The sequence below is a fragment of the Pseudochaenichthys georgianus genome, chromosome 3 (genome assembly GCF_902827115.2).
Source record: "Pseudochaenichthys georgianus chromosome 3, fPseGeo1.2, whole genome shotgun sequence".
NCBI classification, from domain to species: Eukaryota; Metazoa; Chordata; class Actinopteri; order Perciformes; family Channichthyidae; genus Pseudochaenichthys; species Pseudochaenichthys georgianus.
In genome coordinates this window covers 47,317,983-47,339,252 of record NC_047505.1, presented here as the reverse complement: position 1 = coordinate 47,339,252, position 21,270 = coordinate 47,317,983, and the positions used below count along the sequence as shown (strand labels likewise).

Below are 21,270 nucleotides of genomic sequence, written 5' to 3'. Positions count from 1 at the left end.
TGTCTTTACCACTTGTTTTGTCTTTGAACAAATACGTGCAGATTGCCTGGATGTCTTCAGTGATTGCCAGAAGAAGTTGTGAATTGCAATGAAGGGATACCAACATGATAGGGAAGGAACACAATTGAAAGGCAAAGAACAACAAAGCAAAGTGATGTGGATAAAAGTAAGGACTTCAGTCTTAGTAAAAGACAACACTCATTGTGGGGTGCCAACACCTGTTTCTATTGATGCATCACATTGTCTGCAACTAGTTGTAAAGATCACACATCTTTAAAGGTAGACTTACGCCTTGATCTTCTCAAAATGGATCTGCTCAAATTGAGTGGGAAGGGAAGTTAATTTGCCAAATCCACAGCATTTGTTGATGCTTTGGAGGATAGATCCAGTCTCATATTTGGGCTCTTTTTTGATTTTTCTTTCCAATTGTTTTCGCCAGATCTTGATGCAATGGAAAGCTTGATGTTTAATTGGTTTGGGAGATGTCATATTCCAGTGAGTATCCTAACTAAGTGACAGCAATCCAGGCCCAGTAAAAGACTACAATCATCATTCTTAGAGGTATGACAGCACCCGGGCCCTCATTTCCATCCTTCTCCACTATTTGTCAGCCCTCTCCTCTTCCCCAGTGAAGCAGCAATGTTAACAATGCTGTCCCCACATTTACCAGTTCTGCCTCATTACAGCTAAAGAAGTGGATAAATTAGCACAGGAGAGCATGCATGGCGGAGTCGGACTCCACCTGTCAGCGAGGGGAAGATAGTGGATGTGTCGTTGTGGAGGAAGGGTGTGAACGCTCTGCTCAGCCTACAAGGCTCCAACTCATATTAAAACTAAACCCATCCAGCCAGGATGACGCCGCTCAGTATTACAAAAGCATAACCCCTACATCTTTCACTATTTTAATAACAGAATGAGAATACAATCTGACGTATGGGAGGGTATTAATTGGTCGGTGTGTAATACATTCATTTAATTTCATTCAAAAATACATTAGATTAGATGTCAGCTTCAAAAAGGCCAAATAAATAATGTGTTTACCTTTACCTGCAGTTCACCATTGCTGACAGGCGGCCCTAAATAGGCGTAATAATAATACATGTGTATTGATTTGTAGATTGCCCATTTCAAGATCTGTATTATGTTATTTTCCTTTTTTGATGCCTACAAGAAGCAGAATTCTGAATCGTTTGTCCATTTTAGTTTTTCAGATTGAATTAACACTGCTTCAAATATGACGAGAGTAGAATGCACTTTTACAAACCTGAGATCTACTTTAGAAGAAAACGTCCTGACTATCTTTAGTGACTGCAGCCTTGTTGAAAAGTCCTTCTTTCAATATATTGAGGAGCTGTGATTCTTCACCTGAACAACCTGGGCTTCAGCCTGTTTTACTGTATTGCAGTATATGTTCAAGAGCAAGGGGACAAATGGGCCTGGTTGTTGCCATCCTCCGAACACCAGAACTGTCCTGCCCTGCAGCCTTTAAAGACAGCACAATCTGTCCGGCTCACTGTCTCTGCCTCTGGCCTGCCATCTTTACAGGCTGGTTAAAGGCTGTCTCACAATGAACTATCTTTTCAGCCTGTCCAAATTCACCATTAAAAAGGCTGGCGTTCCACTATGTCCACCCTCCTGCCTGCCAGGATTAACATGTTGCTCTCTCCAAGGTTGAAAATCCCATCAGATGGAACGAAATTAATTTGTACACAATATTCAGGGCCACCAGCCACATAATAGGAGACAATGCTGAGTGCATCCCTCGATTGCGATTCCATTCACTCCCTAATCGGCAGGATGGCTGTGCATGGTGCAGCAGCGTAGTAAATGCTTTCATCCCAGGGGGATTAGAAAAACAATGGCCCTTTTTAATTTCTTTTCTAAAGCGGACAGCAGAAAGAAAATGATATAGACGTAATTGATGATGAAGAGAGCATGCAGCGGGAGACTGAGCAGAGGTCTCACGTCCAGTGCCCAGGCCGCTCTTCTTTTTGCTTCATAATGGCAACAGCTCACGGGCACTGGAGGTTGACAAATCTGGCGCAGAGGACAAATTGATCGGCAACAGAACGCAATTTGTCCCTTAAAAGAATGGGTAAAGGCCCTGCGTGGCCCTGAGTAATTACTTTAAACTGCAGCATGTCTGTGCAGGAGTGGCCCTGCTGGAGAGTGTGTCCTCCGATAAGACGCCCTCACTTTGCTGCTCTTACCTGGGATACTCCACAAAAGCCCTGACTGATGATATCAATACACATTATGTTAGATGAATGGGAATAAAGGAAGGTGGTTTGTTTTTGTGTTTATTTAGATCCCCTGAGAAGTCACTGTGGAGAAGTGACTTTCCGTGAAGAGAAGTGAAACTTTTTTTTGGGTGGGGGGGTGCATTCACTGTCAATCTTAGGCTTGTGTGATTTTAAAAGAGAAAAAATGTCAAGGGGGAAAAATGCTTGTTGCTTATTCTCTGTGTGCACTGAGACACAGACAGAGACATATGGCAGATCCACGGTGGCCGCCTCTGTGGTGTGGTGTGGAGAGAGAGTGTCAACAACATGGAGGCACTGGTCCATGGCAGTGTGCTTAGTGACACATAATACTGGTATTGCACATTCTTCCCCTGACCCATTTTTGTGTGACACACAGAGAAGTCAATTTTCTGCTCTTTTCATGCACTCAAGATGAAGAGAAAAAATGTGAGAAACCGAAATATTTTGCTAGTGACTGCGGTGGAAGCTGACTTTCAAGCCAACCCTTTCAAATTGGAAGAGAAACACTCGAGAAAGTAGGAGTGGGTAACTTTCCTCGCCCCTATCTTCTTCACTGTTGTTTGCCTCGTCATCAATATGAGGGTAGGATTTTTCTGGTACTCTCACTCAAAAACGTTGGTCTTTCCACTATGACCTACGGAAATGACTAGAATAAGGTTGGGGCGCCACCCCACAGCCAACAGAAGAAATTGTGGAATAGATAGTGGGAGAGTGAAAGCAATATAAATATTATTAGGTAGTGGAAGGCATTGGGGGAGAGTCGAAAGAGAGCACAAGTGAATGAGAGACAAAGAGAAGCTGGATCTTTTTTCCAAGAACATTTTAATTGGCTTTTGGGCTTCAGTAGCACCCAATTAGCATGCTTGTTACACGCGAACACCAGCACCTAATTGGCCTGAGAGGAGAAAGCGGTGTGGCCCTGAAAGGAAAGAGCAGGACTGGGAGGCTACTTGGCAAACAGTCAACTATTTGCTGCAATTGCAAATATTATTTATACTTTCCTGCTGTCTTTATTGGTGTTGCCGAAAGGGAACGTGTAATTAAATGTATTACGTCAACAAAGTTCACCTAACTGTATGAGGTTTGTTGAAAGCAATGATGTTAAGTTGAGCCAATGTATTTAAACGTAATATTATTGTATTCAACCAGTGGCGTAACAATGTTGTGATTGGCCCCGGTGCAAATATTGTTTTGGGGCCCCCCATCGCCCAAAACATAAGCGCACGCTGATGCGCACGCTGATGCGCTCACACATGCACGGACATACACAACCACTCAGAAGCACCACATGTAGGCTATCAACACCAGCCTGCCCTGGCCTCAAATCATCTCCTTGGTGTTTATCTCTGGGGAATGGGCCGGTAGGCCTACATGGACCGGTTGCTATAATATAGCTTTTGATCTTGGCGTCGGGGTCTCAACAGCGCCATAGAGTCCCCTATCGGTTGGGGCCCTTGGGGGAATTGTTGGACCACCGCCGGGCACAGCCAAATCCAGCCTCTCCTCCTGCTGGCTGGAGAAGAATGTTGCACAGCCTCGGATACAGCTTCACTGCTACTGAACTTGCTGCTGCTATTACAGTACAGTTCAGGTTGATTAAACGGTTCGCTCGTCACGCAAGGTATCACATGACATGAAAGGGAGCAAGGTCATTGGACAGACAAATTACAAATTAATTCCGGTTGCTTGGTCGCTTTGAAGACTGCGTGAACCGGTCAATGCCATTGGGGCCCCAAAAAAATATTAAAAAATATATATATTACACGGCTGCACCGTCGATAGTTACGCCACTGTATTCAACCAACCTCATACAGTTATGTGAAATCTGTAGACATAATACATTTATTTAAAGTCAACGGTTCAGTTTTTTCAGTGTAAATCAACAACTTACCTGTATTTATACATGTTCACGATATAGGAAGGAAATGTAAATGCATTGTTCGGAACTACTCAGTGTGCCTAGTCGGTGTGTGAGCGTCCTGGGAATTAATCAGATCGGGGGAGAGATCATTCACAGGCATGACCTAACCTGTCCACATGCAGTGCCGTGCTCTACATCAGGGGATATGCTGAATGCACACCTAAACACAACAGCGCCATGAACTCACCAGGGGCGAGATCACTGATTACATTTACTGTACAAACTGTAGCAGCGGGATGGGATGCAAGGTACATCAAGAGCTCATTATGCTCCTTACATGCAATTAATCAAACAATGTAAACACAGTTCGCCTCAGCCACACACAGACAGCGCCGGATTCTCTGGTGGCAACTGAAATGCGGTACACACACAGTACGAGTCAATAAATGAACGTCAAATATGGAAATGTTAAGATTCACAGCCAATCTGGAGATGATGTAAGAGTCGGGGCTTCCTGCTGAGACCACACCACAAGCAGATATATCGTCCTCCTCGCTGTCACACTGTTAAGCCTTTAGTCTCGTCCTTTTGTGAAATGCACACACTGTGCAGCAAATGTGACGCTCTATAACAATGAAAGAATTACATGAAGGACGACCGTGCGAGTAGAAACACAGCGCTGTGGCTGAGACACTCACGAGGCTGGGCATGCACACGTCCCTTCAGCTGTGATGAGCCGGGCTAAGTTAAAGAGGCAATCTCTACTTAGTGGAGTTTGTATTATAAGAGCAGGAGGCCAGTGTTAGTCTGGAGTCATGTACCATTCATTCATAAATAATTCATTCATTGGTGGAGGTTTTATTTGAAGAGCCAGATGACAACGTTAGAGTGGAGTCATGCCACATAAGCTCATTATAATTCAGACCGTTATGCAGGTAGACACACGAGCAGAGACGACGACTTGTAATTGTTTTTTAACACATCTCAGCTGACCTGCATGTTTCTGGTAGTTGTCCCAGATATTTGGAGCATCATAACTGAAAGCTGCTTAGTTCTGACTCTGGGGACAGAAAGCAGACCAGTCCCTAGCCTGTAAACAGTGTTTTTTATTCTATGACTGGATATATATTATAAAGATATAAATATATCAGCGTACACACCTTCCGGCGCAGACTGAAAACTCATCTCTTTCGACTCCACCTCGAGCGATAGAATTGCTAACAAAGCACTTATATACTAATAAAGGACTGGCTTATCTATAGCCAGTTGAGTAGCACTTGAAATACTTGGCTCTATGAAACCTGATGTACTTATATGATTCTGTTTTCTTCAAGGTTGTGTCTTCCTGGTCGAATGTACTTATTGTAAGTCGCTTTGGATAAAAGCGTCAGCTAAATGCAATGTAATGTTATATGATGTTATATGAATGATACCTAGGTTATTATTACGGTGCTGTTGTCTCTGTTTCTCAGCTAACCCAGCCTCACCCCTAATATAGCAGACTGACAACAAACTGTTGAGACATGGAAGAGAAATCGGTAGAAACGACTTCCCTTTTTGACAGATGTCAGAAGAAGAATGAGGCTTACAATTCCCATGAACACACCCATTCCCCATCTTCTTGATTTCCCCTTTAGTTTGATTCTGAGTACAGCACCAGCCCCATATGTGGGCTCCATTTGATAAAACCTTTACAACATGTTATAGTCTGGATCAAACGTGGAAGTGAAATCCAGCATCCTCCGTGCTCCAGAGCTTTAGGGAGAAATGCATCGACTTTGAGGTCTAAGTGAAGAAGCCATACAGGGACACGCTGGATAAACACGATGGATTAGGATGAGGACTGTTTTTAAAAGCTTACAAACACACTTCAAATTGCACTTGAGCTCATAGGACTTGACTGTGCAGCTATGATTTTGTCTGTATATATTAACATTTTGTTTTACATATCATATTGTAAAAGAATGAAAGCTACTCTTTTTAAATGTCAGATGTCTCATCGGAGCAATATTTGCATTTAGGTTGCCTGGCAGTCCCACCGACACAATTGGACTCCACCATCATGTCTGCCACGCTGCGTGGAGGCGAAAGTGCAGCATTATACAACGGAGCATCTCCAAGCATCAGGCCATGACAGTGACAATGAGGCTTGTCCAGAAGTGCCACCTCTCTCCGCCTTCCTCCAAATCTCTTGTTCTCTCTCTCTGTGTCTTATCCACGCATCTAAACCCACACACACACACAGACACACAGAACATCTTTATTAGCCCTCTGTATGCAGGCTGCGCTCAGCCCGAGATTGCAGGACTGACCCCTCGCTGTGAGCTTTACAGAGGAAATGTTTACCAAACCCCCCAGAACATGACATTAACCTCTTCCTAGATAGAAGACAAACAAGAATCTCCCTCCATGAGGGCAATGAAGGCAGACGGCCTCTCTAGGACCATCATGACAATCATCTCATTACCGAGTCGCGGGGGGCAGTGAGGAGCTGGGGGGGGGGGGCGTTCTCCCAGGGACACAGCGGTGTACCTGTGTGGCTAACATCCATCCAAGTACCTATGAAATGCAGCGAAGGGCAAACAGCTGATTAACCCAACAGTGAAGAACAATAAGAAGTCCATCAACACCCCTCCTTTTTCAAACACCTGTCTCTCTGCTCCCTCCCCAGAGATGTAGATGGATACCCTGAGGCTCTGATTAAAGCCCCAACAGTGAAGGGTGTTTTGGTTTGTGGTGAAAGGAAATGGGTGCTGGGGGGGGGGGGCAGTGAGGAGCCTGGGCAATAGAGCAGTTCCTCGTTCTTAGGGACCCGAGGGTGTAATTCGATGACCCCTCGATAATTCCCCCGATGCAAGAGTTGAATCCCCCTCACACACATCAAGTACTGATAGACCCCACACGCTTACACTGATCCCAGTTTGAGGGTCTCCTCCTGGGTGGGCTTAAGAGCAATTACTGGGTACGTTTTACCTGTGTCGTTTGAAGAGCCCGTTATTTTAATTGAAAAAGTTACCCGCCCGCCAAAGGCGAACAATAGAAGAACGGTGAGAAAAAACGAAAAAGAACAGGGGAGAGAATTAAAACAAAAACACCAGATGGTGATATACATGGTTTAAAATGATTGTTTATACTTACTGTTTGATTATATGTGATAATGAGAGTGGGATTCCTCAAGGCAATTAGTGTCTGTGGCAGCCATATTGTGAGAGGACAGGGGAAGGACGGCACAGGCTGTTATGAAGGAGCGCTTATCAAATATCTCCGGCGGGGTGATTAGTGTAATAAGACACTGCAAGGTGAGATAGGCCACTCACACTCCTTTAGCATGTCTGTGTGTGTGTGTGTGTGTGTGTGTGTGTGTGTGTGTGTGTGTGTGTGTGTGTGTGTGTGTGTGTGTGTGTGTGTGTGTGTGTGTGTGTGTGTGTGTGTGTGTGTGTGTGTGTGTGTGTGTGTGTGTGTGTGTGTGTGTGTGTGTGTGTGTGTGTGTGTCTGTGTGCGCGTGTCTGTGTGCGCGTGTGTGCGTAGGCAAGTAAGCAAGTCAAAATGTGTGTGAAGGCGAGAGGCTGAGAACAGATAAGTGTCTTTCCATCTGTTTCCATTTTCGTGTGTGTGTGTGTGTGTGTGTGTGTGTGTGTGTGTGTGTGTGTGTGTGTGTGTGTGTGTGTGTGTGTGTGTGTGTGTGTGTGTGTGTGTGTGTGTGTGTGTGTGTGTGTGTGTGTGTGTGTGTGTGTGCGTCTTAATGTACACGGTGTCCCCATGTGCCCTGTACAAGTGTGATATAATCCCTATGTTAATGTGGGTTCCCATGCCAGGCTGGCTGCCCCGGGGGCTTTAGCCTGCGACAGAGGGCAGATCGGGGGCACTTACCCCTGGCAGAGTCTTCTGTTCATGGAGGGCGCTCTGGGCCTTCAGTGCTGACTCTCTGGCACAGTATGTTAGAAAGGCACATCCTAGAATATCAGGGAGACAGCAGAGAGACAGACAATGAACCACCGTTAATATTAAAAAGAAGAATAGGAATGTATGGCTTTGTGTGAAGACAGAGGGAATGTACTGTATTGTTTGTTGTGCTTTTTAAGATGCTAAACAGTGTTAGTTAATACATTAGTCAGGGGGCTTCACAGTCTGCACAGCAACACCCTCTGTTCCCTTGCGGCGCACAAGAAAAAACTCCCAAAGAAAAATGAAAGCCACCTTGGGGAGAGCAACAGGGGAGGGGTTACTCTCAATGGACGGACATACGTGCGATATATGTCATGTGTAAAGATTTAAAAAGATAATCAAATTACAACATAGACCTCCTGGACGATAATGTGAACATATATAAAAAAAGATAGACCTCGCTAAAATAAAAGAGTGGACGTCAGGCAAATGATGACTGTAAACCGTGCCGTAGGAAACTAATCCAAAAAAGTCGTATAGGTCGTTATGATTTATGGATTTTTAGCATTTACCCATCAAATATAATGTGTAACGTTAAAGGATGATTGCTAAAGTTTACAGCAAAAGCTGTGGAACAGATTAAAAGAAATTAAACTTCATAATCATCTTTTCTTTCGACTCAACGGTCTTGAGTTTCATTGGATAGCTCTACCATTAAAGCAACTTAAAAATGCACCATGCAAAGCCGGTGTAGCAGATATGTGTTCAGAGATTAAGCATCCCTCTAAAAGCCCCATTGTAACCTTGCAAATGGACCCAGAGATTTGTGATTCCCGCTAAAGTAATTCCCATCTACGCGAGCCGTATAAGACTTACTGGAGTTTTACAAGCTGTTGCCAAAAACATGTATTATATTCAAATGGAGTTCATACACTGCGCTGACAATGGGCTCTCTGAAGTTAATAGCTCTATACCCTCAGAGAAAATAACATGCTGGTTGAGGAACACGATTACAATTGTACACGTTTCTTTCAAAATATGACAACCATTTAAGATTAGATTTACCGAACTCATGCATATTTTAACTGTGTTCCACACATTGTATTTGTGTTGTTGTTTTTCCGTCGACTTAATATAGTGAGATGGACTTAGCTAAATGAAACTGAAAAACATGTCCAATATAAATATGTAAAAACAGGTGTGATCCTGAAGGTGAGGTTTAATTGTGCTGATGGAAAATGCTTCGTCACCCCATCGGTGCGTTATCGTTTTCTTTTCATTACTACAAACTATGCGATCACTTTCGTAGTTATTGAACCGGGCACAGGAGGAACAAGTCAAACTGTTTGCATATGGTGTTAGCTGCCAAGTCATTAAAGTCCTCCAGTGATGAGCTGAAGCTCTACCCCCGCACATCTCTGGAGACTTTTCCTTAAGTTGGGAAATCCAGGAGAGCCGAATGAATATGCATCCGTAAATACCCCAACACAAATGTGACAGCTTTCATTAAAGGGTGAGTGGTTGCTCTGGTGCGCGCTTGGCAGAGCTGACAGTGGGCGACCCCGTGCAGAAGAGGCTTTGCACTGTGTAGCATAATTTCCCATTACTACATGTCACACCTGCTGCCAAGGATTCCCACGGGGGAAACAAGACTCACACACACACTTACACGGAGAGATGATACACACCCATGCAGCACCCATCACCCCAAAACCCAGCTACACACTCTGGCGCGCGGCCAAGAGAGCTCCCTTTCACGACAACCTTCACCCACCTCCGCAACGAGGCAGTTACTCAAGAGGAAAAGCCACCTAAACGACGCTGATGAAACAGCTTGCCACACAGCAAAGCGGGAACGTTTTGGAGCCTGGGGAAACACCCTTCATCCTTTATGACGTTACAAAACTGTGTGACATGAACCCAGGCATCCCACAGAGGCACGTCCTTGCAAAGGCTTATGGGAATTGTAAGCTGCTGCTGACTCACTTCGGCCACGGCCCTGGCCTCCTCTGGTGTATTTCACCGAGACAATCTAATAAACATCCGGATGAGATTGTATCACGTGATTCATTGTTAGTAGTTATTTAAATGTTTCCTAGCAACAAAAGTTAAGTAGTTCATACATTTTTTCCTTTTAGAAGATTAGGCTTGTCCTTTCTAGAAACCACAAAGAGTGTCCATCTTCACGTGGCATCAATCAATCACACTTTAGGATGACGCAATTCTAAATTCCTCAAGTATTTTCATTGTTTATTGATTCAATTGTTCTTAACGTGTTTATTTGCACTGATAGAAACACAAATGTACTTTTATTGCGCACAGTATTGAGGGAACTTTTAATTTACTTTCATTTCTAACTTGAATCTATTTTTCAACTATAGTTACAAGTTATCTCAAATAAGGATTTAACTTGCAAAGATGTGATCCATTTTCTAAATATGATACATAAATAACGAGCTGTTTATGAGGCAATTACAATCCACTCAAACAAAGTACTAACATTTAAATATATTAGTAATCCAATAGTACACTTCTACTAAAAGTGCTTTATCATTATTTTTACTTCAAATACTTCTACACTTTCATTTTAGGACATGTTTGAATGCACAACTTGTACTCCACTTATAATGGAGCATCTTCCTAGTGTGCTTTTTAGATATAATGATGTGAATACTTGAGACCCGAAAAACTGCACCACCGTTGACTTTTTCCAAGAGCATGCTCAAAGCAGATGAAACTGCATCTGAAACAGTAAAGTGTTCTCTTCCCACTGTCGATGTATGTCGTTGCCTCTAGATGAAAAAGCATGTCATACTATGTGTTCAAATTGTTTGTTAAACTCGAGTTTTTGTGCAAGGTAGCTTTTATCATTCCAGCCAGCTGTGTGGCGGCCTCAGCTTCATCGCAGTGGTGGGAAGCCGACGGGACTTTGAGAAAGCTTTGCCTCCAGCAGCGCTGGCTCAGAGGACATCTGAAGCCCAGAGGACTCGGCGAGGGAGAAGCCAGTCGTGGAACAGATGAGCGTTCAGCTCGGAGAACACGAGGAGAGCAGCAGTTTGAGGGGAGGTAACAAGGATGTAACAGCTGGAAACAGGTTAGCGCTGTCAGCCTTAAAGTTTAAATTGACTAATTGGCATGGGATTACATTTACACTTGTATGTTATTCCACCTTTGTTGTTGTCTTGGTATTATGTGCAATCACACAAGCGGTGTATCAAGAAAAAATATTGATACAATTGACTATCGTGATCTTACATTTTGTGATACCATATCGATTCTCAAAAACAATGCATCAAGTATGTCTGTGTCCTTTTCTATTCTAGCTTCATTTAGACATAAAGAGTCCTTCAGCACTCTTTCATTTGGTATCTAAATCAGGTGTCAAACTCAATTCCATCGCGGGCCACATTAGCATTATGGTTGCACTCAAAGGGCCGGTTGTAACTTTCAATCTCAATCTTTATTTATGTATATAGCACATTCAAAACCACCTCAGTTGACCAAAGTGCAGGGAACAAATATAAAATAACACAATAGGAGTAAAATAATAAAACAATAATTAACAACAAGATAAAAAGCACAATAACTATTATTGAACTTCATAATTAACTACGTCTGAAAGCAGAAGTCGAGAGCAATGTTCAGTGTGCATGTCAAAAATGAGATGCATTGTGGGACATGTAGTTTATGTACAACGTGCTTCTGTGAAGCGGCATTCAACCGTGTAATAAACACATTATATTCTTTGCAAACTCTTGCGGGCCACATACAATGAAGTTGAGGGCCGGATTTGGCCCCCGGGCCTTGAGTTTGACACCCCTGATCTAAATGATTACAATGTTGCACACATGTAGTGCAAGGGTGTTGAATGCTAATTATTTTCCCACTGTTACGAAAGCATAACAAATAAAAAATCTTTATTCAGATTGAATGCATGTGGTGGTTTATTATGGGGCCCTATAATTAAAAATAGCAATATTCTGCCTTTCTTACAATGTATTGCAATATATTTTATCAGAACGCGTGTATGAAGCGTTTGGTATCCCCATTTCCTAAATCATACAAATATAAATATGTTATGATATGACCACCTGCATGGTCGAAGGTAATGCAGCAACATTAATAAGCGAAGCAAAAAGCAAAGACTTTGTTCACTGTGAAGCAACTTGGGCATTTGGAGCACGTCTTTAAAGTCCTTAAAGTCTTGTATGTATTTAGAAGTGCCCATTTTAATGAGTATAACACATCCTTTAACGTTTCAATACTTCTCATTATTGCCATGGCACTGTTCCCACTGTTGTCTCGGCACAGTACTCATCTTCAGCCAATAACTCCGATGACATTTCGACCCTACTTTGAGAATAATGGTTTGAATCAACAACATCTTAACCGACGACGGGAGAAAACACGTTTTGAGTAGGAATTAGAGAAGGAGAACATGGCTGCAAGTGTGGTTCAACAGATTTGCTTTAGGCTTGCTGTGATGAGCAGGTTAAGTGGGGTGACAATAATACTTTGGTAATCAAAGACAATTTACCACACTACAATTCCAGCGAGGGGCAAAAGTTCAAAAAATTACATTTAAGGCAAATGAAAAAGTACGCCATGCAAACTAGTTCAAAGAGAAAACAGGAAATGTGTCTTGTAAAAACACATTTCGGGTAATTACCCCCCCCCCCTGTAACGCTTCTTCAGTTTATTTTAAAATGTAAATTAGTGTGTGCTCACAACTGCAGGCATCAAGAGTAAAGTGTGCTTTCTTTAAAGGTACCTGTAATTGAAATAACTCCAGAACAAATGTGTATAAAATGTTCGATTCATTAGCAGTGAATGCATGAATCACGAGCGATGTGCCTTCCTCCAGCCTCCTCGCACATGTCTGATCCTAGAATGTTCATTAAAGTGGGAAAATAATGCAAATTAATTTCCAAAGAAAATCTAGCCGCAAAGTAATTATGCAAAGCAACTGGAAGCTGCTCGGTGTGACAGCCTGACCCTCTCATGGGTGCTGAGACAAATACGATGTGAGCCTTCATCAAGCGCGCCGTGTTCCTGTGTTAACCACGCTGTTACCTGCCGAGCATCCCTCCATCTCTCAGTGCATCTACATTCAGAGCGCTAAGCTGTCTGCTTCACACACTGCCACCTTTCTAATGATCAAAGAGGTCATCCGTAGACTTAAGCTACACCTGCCACTCAACTTACACAAACTGTCAATCAACATTTCCTCGACATCCCTCGACAAAACCCAGCAGGCTCTGTAAATCAAAGTGGTTGTACTGAAAGTCTAAAAACTGTTTTTAAAGCAACATCAATGAATTTCAAAGTATACACATTTAAAACTTTCAAATATGTGTTAATTCTTCCATGACTCATGTGCAAATAGATATTAATGGCCTACTGACGTTTGCTTTTGACTTTTTGTATGCCTTAGAGGTCTTTGTATGTCCATTCGGCAGGCTATTTATAGCCAATTACCCTGCATGGACCGACCGAGGAGAGCAGAATGGATGAGGATATTTAACAACTCTTTGTATCTCTTCCTCCTGGCTGTGTGGTGCAGCTCAGAGTCCCTCCTCTCAGCATCAGAGACGGATTGATAGATAACGCTACTCAAGCAAAAGATTTGCCCCCCACTAACATTCAGCATGTCTGAACAATGCATGCATTCTGGCACTGACACTAAGTATTATGATAATGTAGTGCTCAGTGGAATGATGGATGTTAAACAGCACGACCTGGCTGCCCAACGCTCGCCGAGCACCGCGTCCGCCAATAGCGTCAAGTCATCCCACGCGCTGCAGAAGGCTCCCTGACGACGCGCACACTATCAAATCGACATTAAAGGCAACGGTGTCTAACAGCTACGAGGCTCATCTGTTGAAACCCTTTCTGAGTAGATCATGCAGCTACACTATTCCACTGAGGTGTACGGGGAAATATGAAACACAGAATTCCCCAGATATTTAGAAGAGTCCCAGGAGACCCCCCCGAAATGCCCAAAGTTAGAAGTCACAAAGCGTAACACGTCTGTTGGAAGTGATGCAGCACAATCCACATGAATTAATCATGAGCAAACATGACATGTTTTGATCTGCCCTTAAATCCATAATTATGGTGCGATTCTGTGTCACAGGACTCGGCTGTAGAATGAGGTGGTGCTGCAAATCATCCATTAGACGCGCTTTACTAACTGATGCCAACAGCCATACATCCTCGATCCGGAGCGAGTCCAATCTCAAACACAAAGTGGGCTCAAAGAGGGGTTTCAAAGTCGTAGTCAAAGTAAATGTATCCCAATGCATTACATCTTTATGAACTTTATGTTTTAAGGGATCGTGGAGCCGATGTGATTATAACCCCCCCTCCTCCCACACACACACACACACTATTCGCTCTGCTGTGAAAAATGGTTGTTGCTGTGTATGATAAAAATGCGATTTGAATTTGTTGCAACATCGGGATCCTCCTGGGATGTTGGCATAATAACTATTCATTGGCATATTATGTGTTTGTGAAGCAAATAGAAAAACAGACTATTTTTCAAATACATGTACTGTGGACACAATATTATTGCAAAACCGTGTATAAGATAGAGCCAGAGGGAGAGAATGAAGCAGTTACAACACTTCTCTGTGTAGATGAATCCCATTCATCCTGGCAGGACAACAGCAGGTTAGCATGAAACGATGCACCGGGCTGTTAGATGTTCAGTGTGTGGAGCCGTGAAGATATTACAACACTCGTCTGAGGGATTTCTACTGGATGGGATTGAGCTGTCATGTGACCAAAACATGTATCAACTATTCTCATATGACGTGGTGAGGTTTACATGATGCCTCTTCCTCGCCATCCAGGATAAATAATGAAAGCCGTTGCATAAGCAGCACGACATCCTAAACATTAGAACGGAAATGCTTGAGGTTTGTTTTACTTCAATGTGTGTTTTGACACATTCCTATTTATATGTCGAGCAGTGCATTATCAGACAGGCAAACAAAAATGGTGTCTGATCCCACCCACATTCTCCACCCAGAAGTCCAGCTCCTACCTTCTGGTAGAAGATGCAGGGGTCCCAAGAGCAGGCTGAACCGCTATAAGCCCTCATTCCTACCTACGTCCATTAAGCTTCTTAACATTCACATGAAATGAAATGTAGTCAAATGTACTTTTTAAATGTTGGCCATGAGGGTTGTGCAATAGGTCGCCATTGTCAGTATGTGTATTGTGTGTTTTCAAACGGTGTCTGACTGATGATATGTGTGTGTGTATGTACATGTATGCTGAACTGCAGGGCGGAATCCAGAACACATGTCCTTACGGGGACAATAAAGTATATCGTATCGTATGTGATGGACCACCTGCAACATTAAAGTCATTTGACTCTTTAGGTATCTTCTTAAACCCGCAATAGCTCTTTATATGTGGCCTTATTATTTGGAGAAGCAACAATAAAGTAAATCATCGAACTTTGAGCTGATTTGGAAACGTATTAGCAAACAGTTGTTTATGTGTACATCTAGCAGAGTCGAAGGATTGGCATTTAAATTCACTTGGATTAGCGTTCCTGGCCACCTGGTGAATGTTAGCCGAGCTCTCGGTCTCACTTTAGCTCTGTTGTTAGTCTTCGTATCAGCTCGGGAACACGTACGGATGGTCTGATATGTTCATCAGCTGGTCTGACATTGTGTAAATGGTAAATCCCTTAAGTGTAACCCTTTAACAAAGAGGTAGTGATTCATCATGAATATCAAAGTGTTGTTGTCCCTCTAACATGTGCTTTTAATTGACATAATGCAGAGGCAGTTAAGTGCCATCTGATTCCTGATCCATCTCTCTTTATATTTATGAGCTGGATTCAGCCCGTAGATCTATGAGTGTTCAATTATCATCTAACTGGAATGCTATGCTTTGAATATAAAACTTTAACTTCAATGTCAGATTTGATATCCCAATTGACTTATAGGTTAAAAGGAGAGCAAAGGTTTGACAGTACAGCATAATATTATTAGTATTGTAACATTGTGTCGGCCTGTTGTTAAAGAGGACTTACAATAACATTTCACATCGATGACGTCTGTGTGACTCGGTTGAAGCTGCGGACTGTAGCCAGTAGGTGGGCTTTGATGAGTTGCAAATTAAATCACAATGAAATGAAACGTTACAAGTCTACTGATGTCGAACACTGCTGTACTGACCTTGGTGCAACCCAGAAACTTTGAGTAATTAATTGTGCCTTTAATTCCCCTACAAAAGCTCTCCTCGACCTTTTCCCAGCTCTCCTTGAAAACTGATACAAAACACCTCGTTGTTTTGTTAACACTCCTATCTCCCTCCTCGTCTTGTTTCGGCCTACAGGTATCACACATGGACATAGCAGGAGGCATGCACACGGTTTAGGTGAGTGGCCAATAAGAAAAGCTCATCCCTATAATGCAATGGTGAAATCGTATTAAAAGTGCATGCTCGTGCTCCCAAAGTGACTTTGAATGTCGTGCGGGATGAAGTGGGCATAATGCATGCATCAGAGTGGCCTTGGTGGAGGATGATTTGAACGGGCATGCGGTGGAACAGGATTAACCGTCCCGAGGCAGCCACCCTCCAGAGTGTTGACATTCAGGGATGGTCGAGGACAGGCGTAAACAACGTGAACATCAGAAGTATTGTTTTAATCGATCACCGTGCTCTGAAGAGGAGCACGGGAGAGGGGAGGAGGAGCAGGAGGCACCAGCGACTGAGGAACAGGTGGTGCATGGAGACCTTCGGAGGCTACACACACACACGAAATCCACGCTGAGCCAACATTCAATTCTCCCACAAGAGCGCTTGACTTGTGCCGATCAATAGGATCATGAACTGTAGCCACTGACTAACATATCATACATAATTTGCCTGCATTGATAATAGATTTGGTTTCACTGAGTGAACTGCGGGGGAATTCAATATGTGTGTGACTCTCTCTCGTGTTTTCAATTGTATCTTACAAAATAATTTACAGCCATCTACAAAATATAATTTATCACGAAGAGCAGCAGCAGCTATAATAATACGATACTTAAGCTGATATTCAACTGGGACAGCATGCTTATGAGGACACTGATAGTGCTGGAAATGTGACCGTATTGTCGCGTTCCAGTCCAATAAAAAGCAGGTTAAAAACACTACAGGCTTTAAAAGTCATACATTGTATTAATAATAGTAATAATACTTACTTTTGTTATTACATTGTAATTATTGTTCAATTTTCTTTCCTCACAAAATAATCCACTAATAGAAACAACTTGTAAATGAAAATGTGGTCATTTTTTTATTCTTTTATAATTGCATCACAATTAAAAGTACGAATGTAAGAGGATTAGTGCATATAAGTTGTGTCTAGAGTTGGACTTTGATGTATTGGATTTTTTTTTTGTTAACTAAAACGCCCTCCAACACAAGCCCCACTCTAGCATTCACCATTATAACAATCATTATAATTGATCCCTGACTAATTACTAAGTGAACACTAATCTCGCCCGGTGCGGACAATGGGGTGACAGCGGGGTGAGGACAGAACAAGAAGACGATGCACGCTGGATCCCAGGCTCTACTATTATCCCGCTTTGTACTTCCTGACTGCAACCCGCCCACGGAGCAGCATTACAATACAGCTGCCGCGTATTTTCCACAGATAATGACGTCCGAAAAGTAAGCTTACATATTATCCCCTCTGAAAGGTCAAAGCAGCATGCCAGCACCACCTTAATCACGGATGCGTATTGCTTGATAATGGTTTGCACTTTTCATCTGCCATGCGAGCATTTTATTTCTCTCGGGTAACAACCAGCACACTGTGATGCAGATTTTTAGTTTTTTTAGTTGTGAAGATATTTCTGCATCTGCTGAAATAACACTTGCCTGTCCCGCCCCCCTTTAACTGGGATGCTCCGCACATGAGATTCAATGTAAACACACAAAGGCGTTTTCAGCTGGAGTATTCACGTGGAGTGGCCGGCCGTTACAATTAACCCCGCACTTCACTTCCACGTGTTTTCCCTCTCACGCCTCATATATGTGCGTATAGCGATATAGTGCATATATCGCTGTGTGTGTGTGTGTGTGTGTGTGTGTGTGTGTGTGTGTGTGTGTGTGTGTGTGTGTGTGTGTGTGTGTGTGTGTGTGTGTGTGTGTGTGTGCGTGCGTGCGTGCGTGCGTGCGTGCGTGTGTGTGTGTGTGTGTGTGTGTGTGTGTGTGTGTGTGTGTGTGTGTGTGTGTGTGTGTGTGTGTGTGTGTGGCGGCACCACGGGGCACTCACTCTGTCCCAAACATATGTACATTAACATACTTTTCATGCCCCCGAAACACTGAATTGGGACGCTGTCTGATGTCTTGCTCCCCCTCTCCTTGGAGGCTAAAACAAAAGTGAAGATATGAAAATAACCAACCTTTATGCATTCCCGTAAACCTGTCTTTCAGTACAGTGAGTTCGTATATCTTTCCGAATTCCTCAAACAGGGGTTTCAGGTCCTTTTCCTCCAGGTTTCTGGGAATCTGCCCGATGAAAAGCTTGATGGCGTCGTGGTCCTTCATTGGAATGGTGTTCTGGCCGATGCTGAGCCCGTTCATCCTGCCGGCGCTGTTCGTGGTGCTGAATCCATTCTCTTGCTGCACTCCGTTTGCAGTGACTGTAGCCATCTTTCCTCAATGGGCCGGCGAGCTGCTCTCTCTCTCCCTCTCTCGCTCACTCTTTCTCTCCTCTCTGTAGTCAACTGCACAGTGCACACTCCCCCCCCCCTCCTTGTTATATCTTCCTCACTCCTCCTCTTTCTCTCCTCTCCCTTAACAGCCTCCTTGTTTGGAATCAGCCTTATTTATTTTGCTTATGCTTTATGTGTGTTTCTGCTTCAACTCTGCCCGTGACGTCAACTCGTACACTTATGCACAGACCACGCCCACTGCCGAATTTGCATAATGAGCGCGGCGAGGGCCAATGAGATAACAGGATGACTGAGGGCCCACAGAGCAGAGTTAGAATATAAACATGTGTGTAGGGTGGAAAGCTAGCGACATTTAAACAGTGCGAATGTGCGATGGCAGCATTAGTGCTACTTCTTCTGCTCGTGCCGTCAATCAGTTTATTTAGGCAACAAAGCAAATGTGGGGCTCATTGTTGGGGGGATAGAGCCCCTGTTAAACGTATTGTGAAGTTAAACATGAATATGTTAAAATATCTAAAGCATCTGGTAATCAGAATGATGTGCTTTATTTACCTTTATTCCTTTGGATTTCTGACCCAGCACTGCCACTTGAAATGTGAAAACCTGTGACTAATGTGATGGCTTACGTCCATCTCCAATAGCAACCTATACCAAAAGGATAAGCGGCACATTTGGGAACTGTGGGGGAAACTTCTGAAGCAATTGGAGTCAGGACTCAGAGAGACACGAGGAGAGCTGGAGCTTTGACGGCAAACACTGACGGTTTATCCGGAGCTTCGGCCGGAGAATTGACGAGACACGTCACGGGCCACGATCTGACCACACGGTTGAGATGCCAAACCAATTCTGAAGAACTCTACCCCAGACCCATGTAGCTAGTTCAGAGAGAATAATCCACATTGTGCATAACAAGACAGCATCATAACACCTCTATCAGCTGACGCCAACAGGCAGGAACAGGGAGACACACTGAGAGCACAGCAGCCAGGCTACAGGTGTCTGCTCAGTGAGGTCAGTAGATCAACTGGGTCCAAGTTATGGGTCTTGGAAAATATTTCCCCAACAGGAACGGCTGTGACAGAGGGTCTTAGGTCTGTCCCAAGATGTCGGTATCAAGTCTACGGTATTGGAGTGTAGGTAGCTTTGGAGGCGTGTGGCGCAGTGGACTAGTGCGTTGGTGTTCGGATCAGGGGGGCACAGGTTCAAACCCCACTGCAGTCAGCATGTCGTTGTGTCCCTGGGCGAGACACTTCACCCCACATTGCTCCTGGGGGGATTGTCCACGGTACTGAGTATGTAAGTCGCTTTGGATAAAAGCGTCTAACAAGTAACATGTAATGTAACAAAGAAGAAATGTATTATGTTATTTCATGTTGCACAATGGAAGATGTGTTACCAACGAGCCCTGTCCTCATAACCTTCAGGTCTTCTGGACGCAGGTGTGAGGCTAAGTAGGTGCATTCATCTGGCGTACTGGGCGTGAGAAAGTCCCCGTCAGATGTTTAGAAAGAAACGAGCAGGGCTGTAGGTCCTGAGGTCCTGAAAGACACTGCATAGGAATGTTCTCTCCAGCACAGGTTCTCAGTGCTGGACCTCAGGAGCCAGGGCCCTGCTGGGTTTCATTTGAACCATCTAACTGAGAGTAGGTGGCCAGTGTGAATGCTATTCACCACATCGAGGGTAGACAACCAACAGAACTGTGATCCCTGAGGACTGAGAACCACGGCTGTGCTCCACCGGTCTAATTTATATAACACTTGTGTATGTTATAGATTGGAGGATTTCTAAATACTTAAAACATTCTAAATATTACATGCATTTTAAACAAGAGAAAAACCATTACTTTGAGTCATAATTGAAGCATTATTATTTAGAGCAGGACAATTAGTGTTGATGTATTGCTCATGGATACCTCCGAACGATGCCACAGATCCTAGCATGTAGTACAATTCTGCTTTTTCAGGCAGAATCCCAAATAACAAATGAATGTTGCAACGTATAAGATATAACAATTAGTCACATTTAGACAGTTGTACTCCTCGGTTATCAATAATAATCATCTTTTTCTTCATGTTTAATGTATTCCTCTGCTTGCCTAATTTCACGAGACCTTTTAATCATACATTATTAATAACACGGTACACATCGCTTGCACTTGGACTTGAACACACTGCCATCTAAGGTTATCATCACAAACAAGTCAATTGTGTTTGGACGTGTCTTCATGTGTGTTGCTTTTCTCCAGCTTGTTACTCCGTGGTACTTTTCAAACCTCGCCTGCTTTATTTAGAAGGACAATCGGGAAAGAAAATAGAAGCGTGGTCAGGTGCTCGGATCAAAGGCATATTTGGGTAAATAATTAAAAAGATAGCAGCATGCTGGAATGCAACACAGCCTTTAGAGCGTTGCGCAATATCAAAAACTCGTTCTCCCCTTCGCAAAAACAATGTGAACAGATGGAGGGGGAGCGAACGAGAGAATAAAGCAGTGCAGTTTGCCTTGTGTCACTGTCCATGGTGCTGAATCACTGCTGTCATTCAGTGCCATTAAAAAGCTTGTTGGA

General features: G+C 43.4%; 1 protein-coding gene across 11 annotated transcripts in view; it reads right to left on the bottom strand.

Annotated features, from left to right (window-relative positions):
- The window catches only part of celf6 (CUGBP Elav-like family member 6), a 144,988-nt gene extending 126,225 nt beyond the window's left edge, over positions 1–18,763 (bottom strand). For all 11 annotated transcript variants that reach the window (XM_034076987.2, XM_034077009.2, XM_034077013.2 and 8 more), the window contains exons 1-2: positions 18,435–18,763; positions 7,996–8,078 (exon numbers count right to left, since the gene is read on the bottom strand). In XM_034076987.2, the coding sequence (XP_033932878.1) occupies positions 7,996–8,078; positions 18,435–18,684 (333 nt within the window). In that variant the 5' untranslated portion in view covers positions 18,685–18,763. The remainder of the gene's footprint in view (positions 1–7,995; positions 8,079–18,434) is intronic.
- Between the last annotated feature and the right edge of the window lie 2,507 nt (positions 18,764–21,270).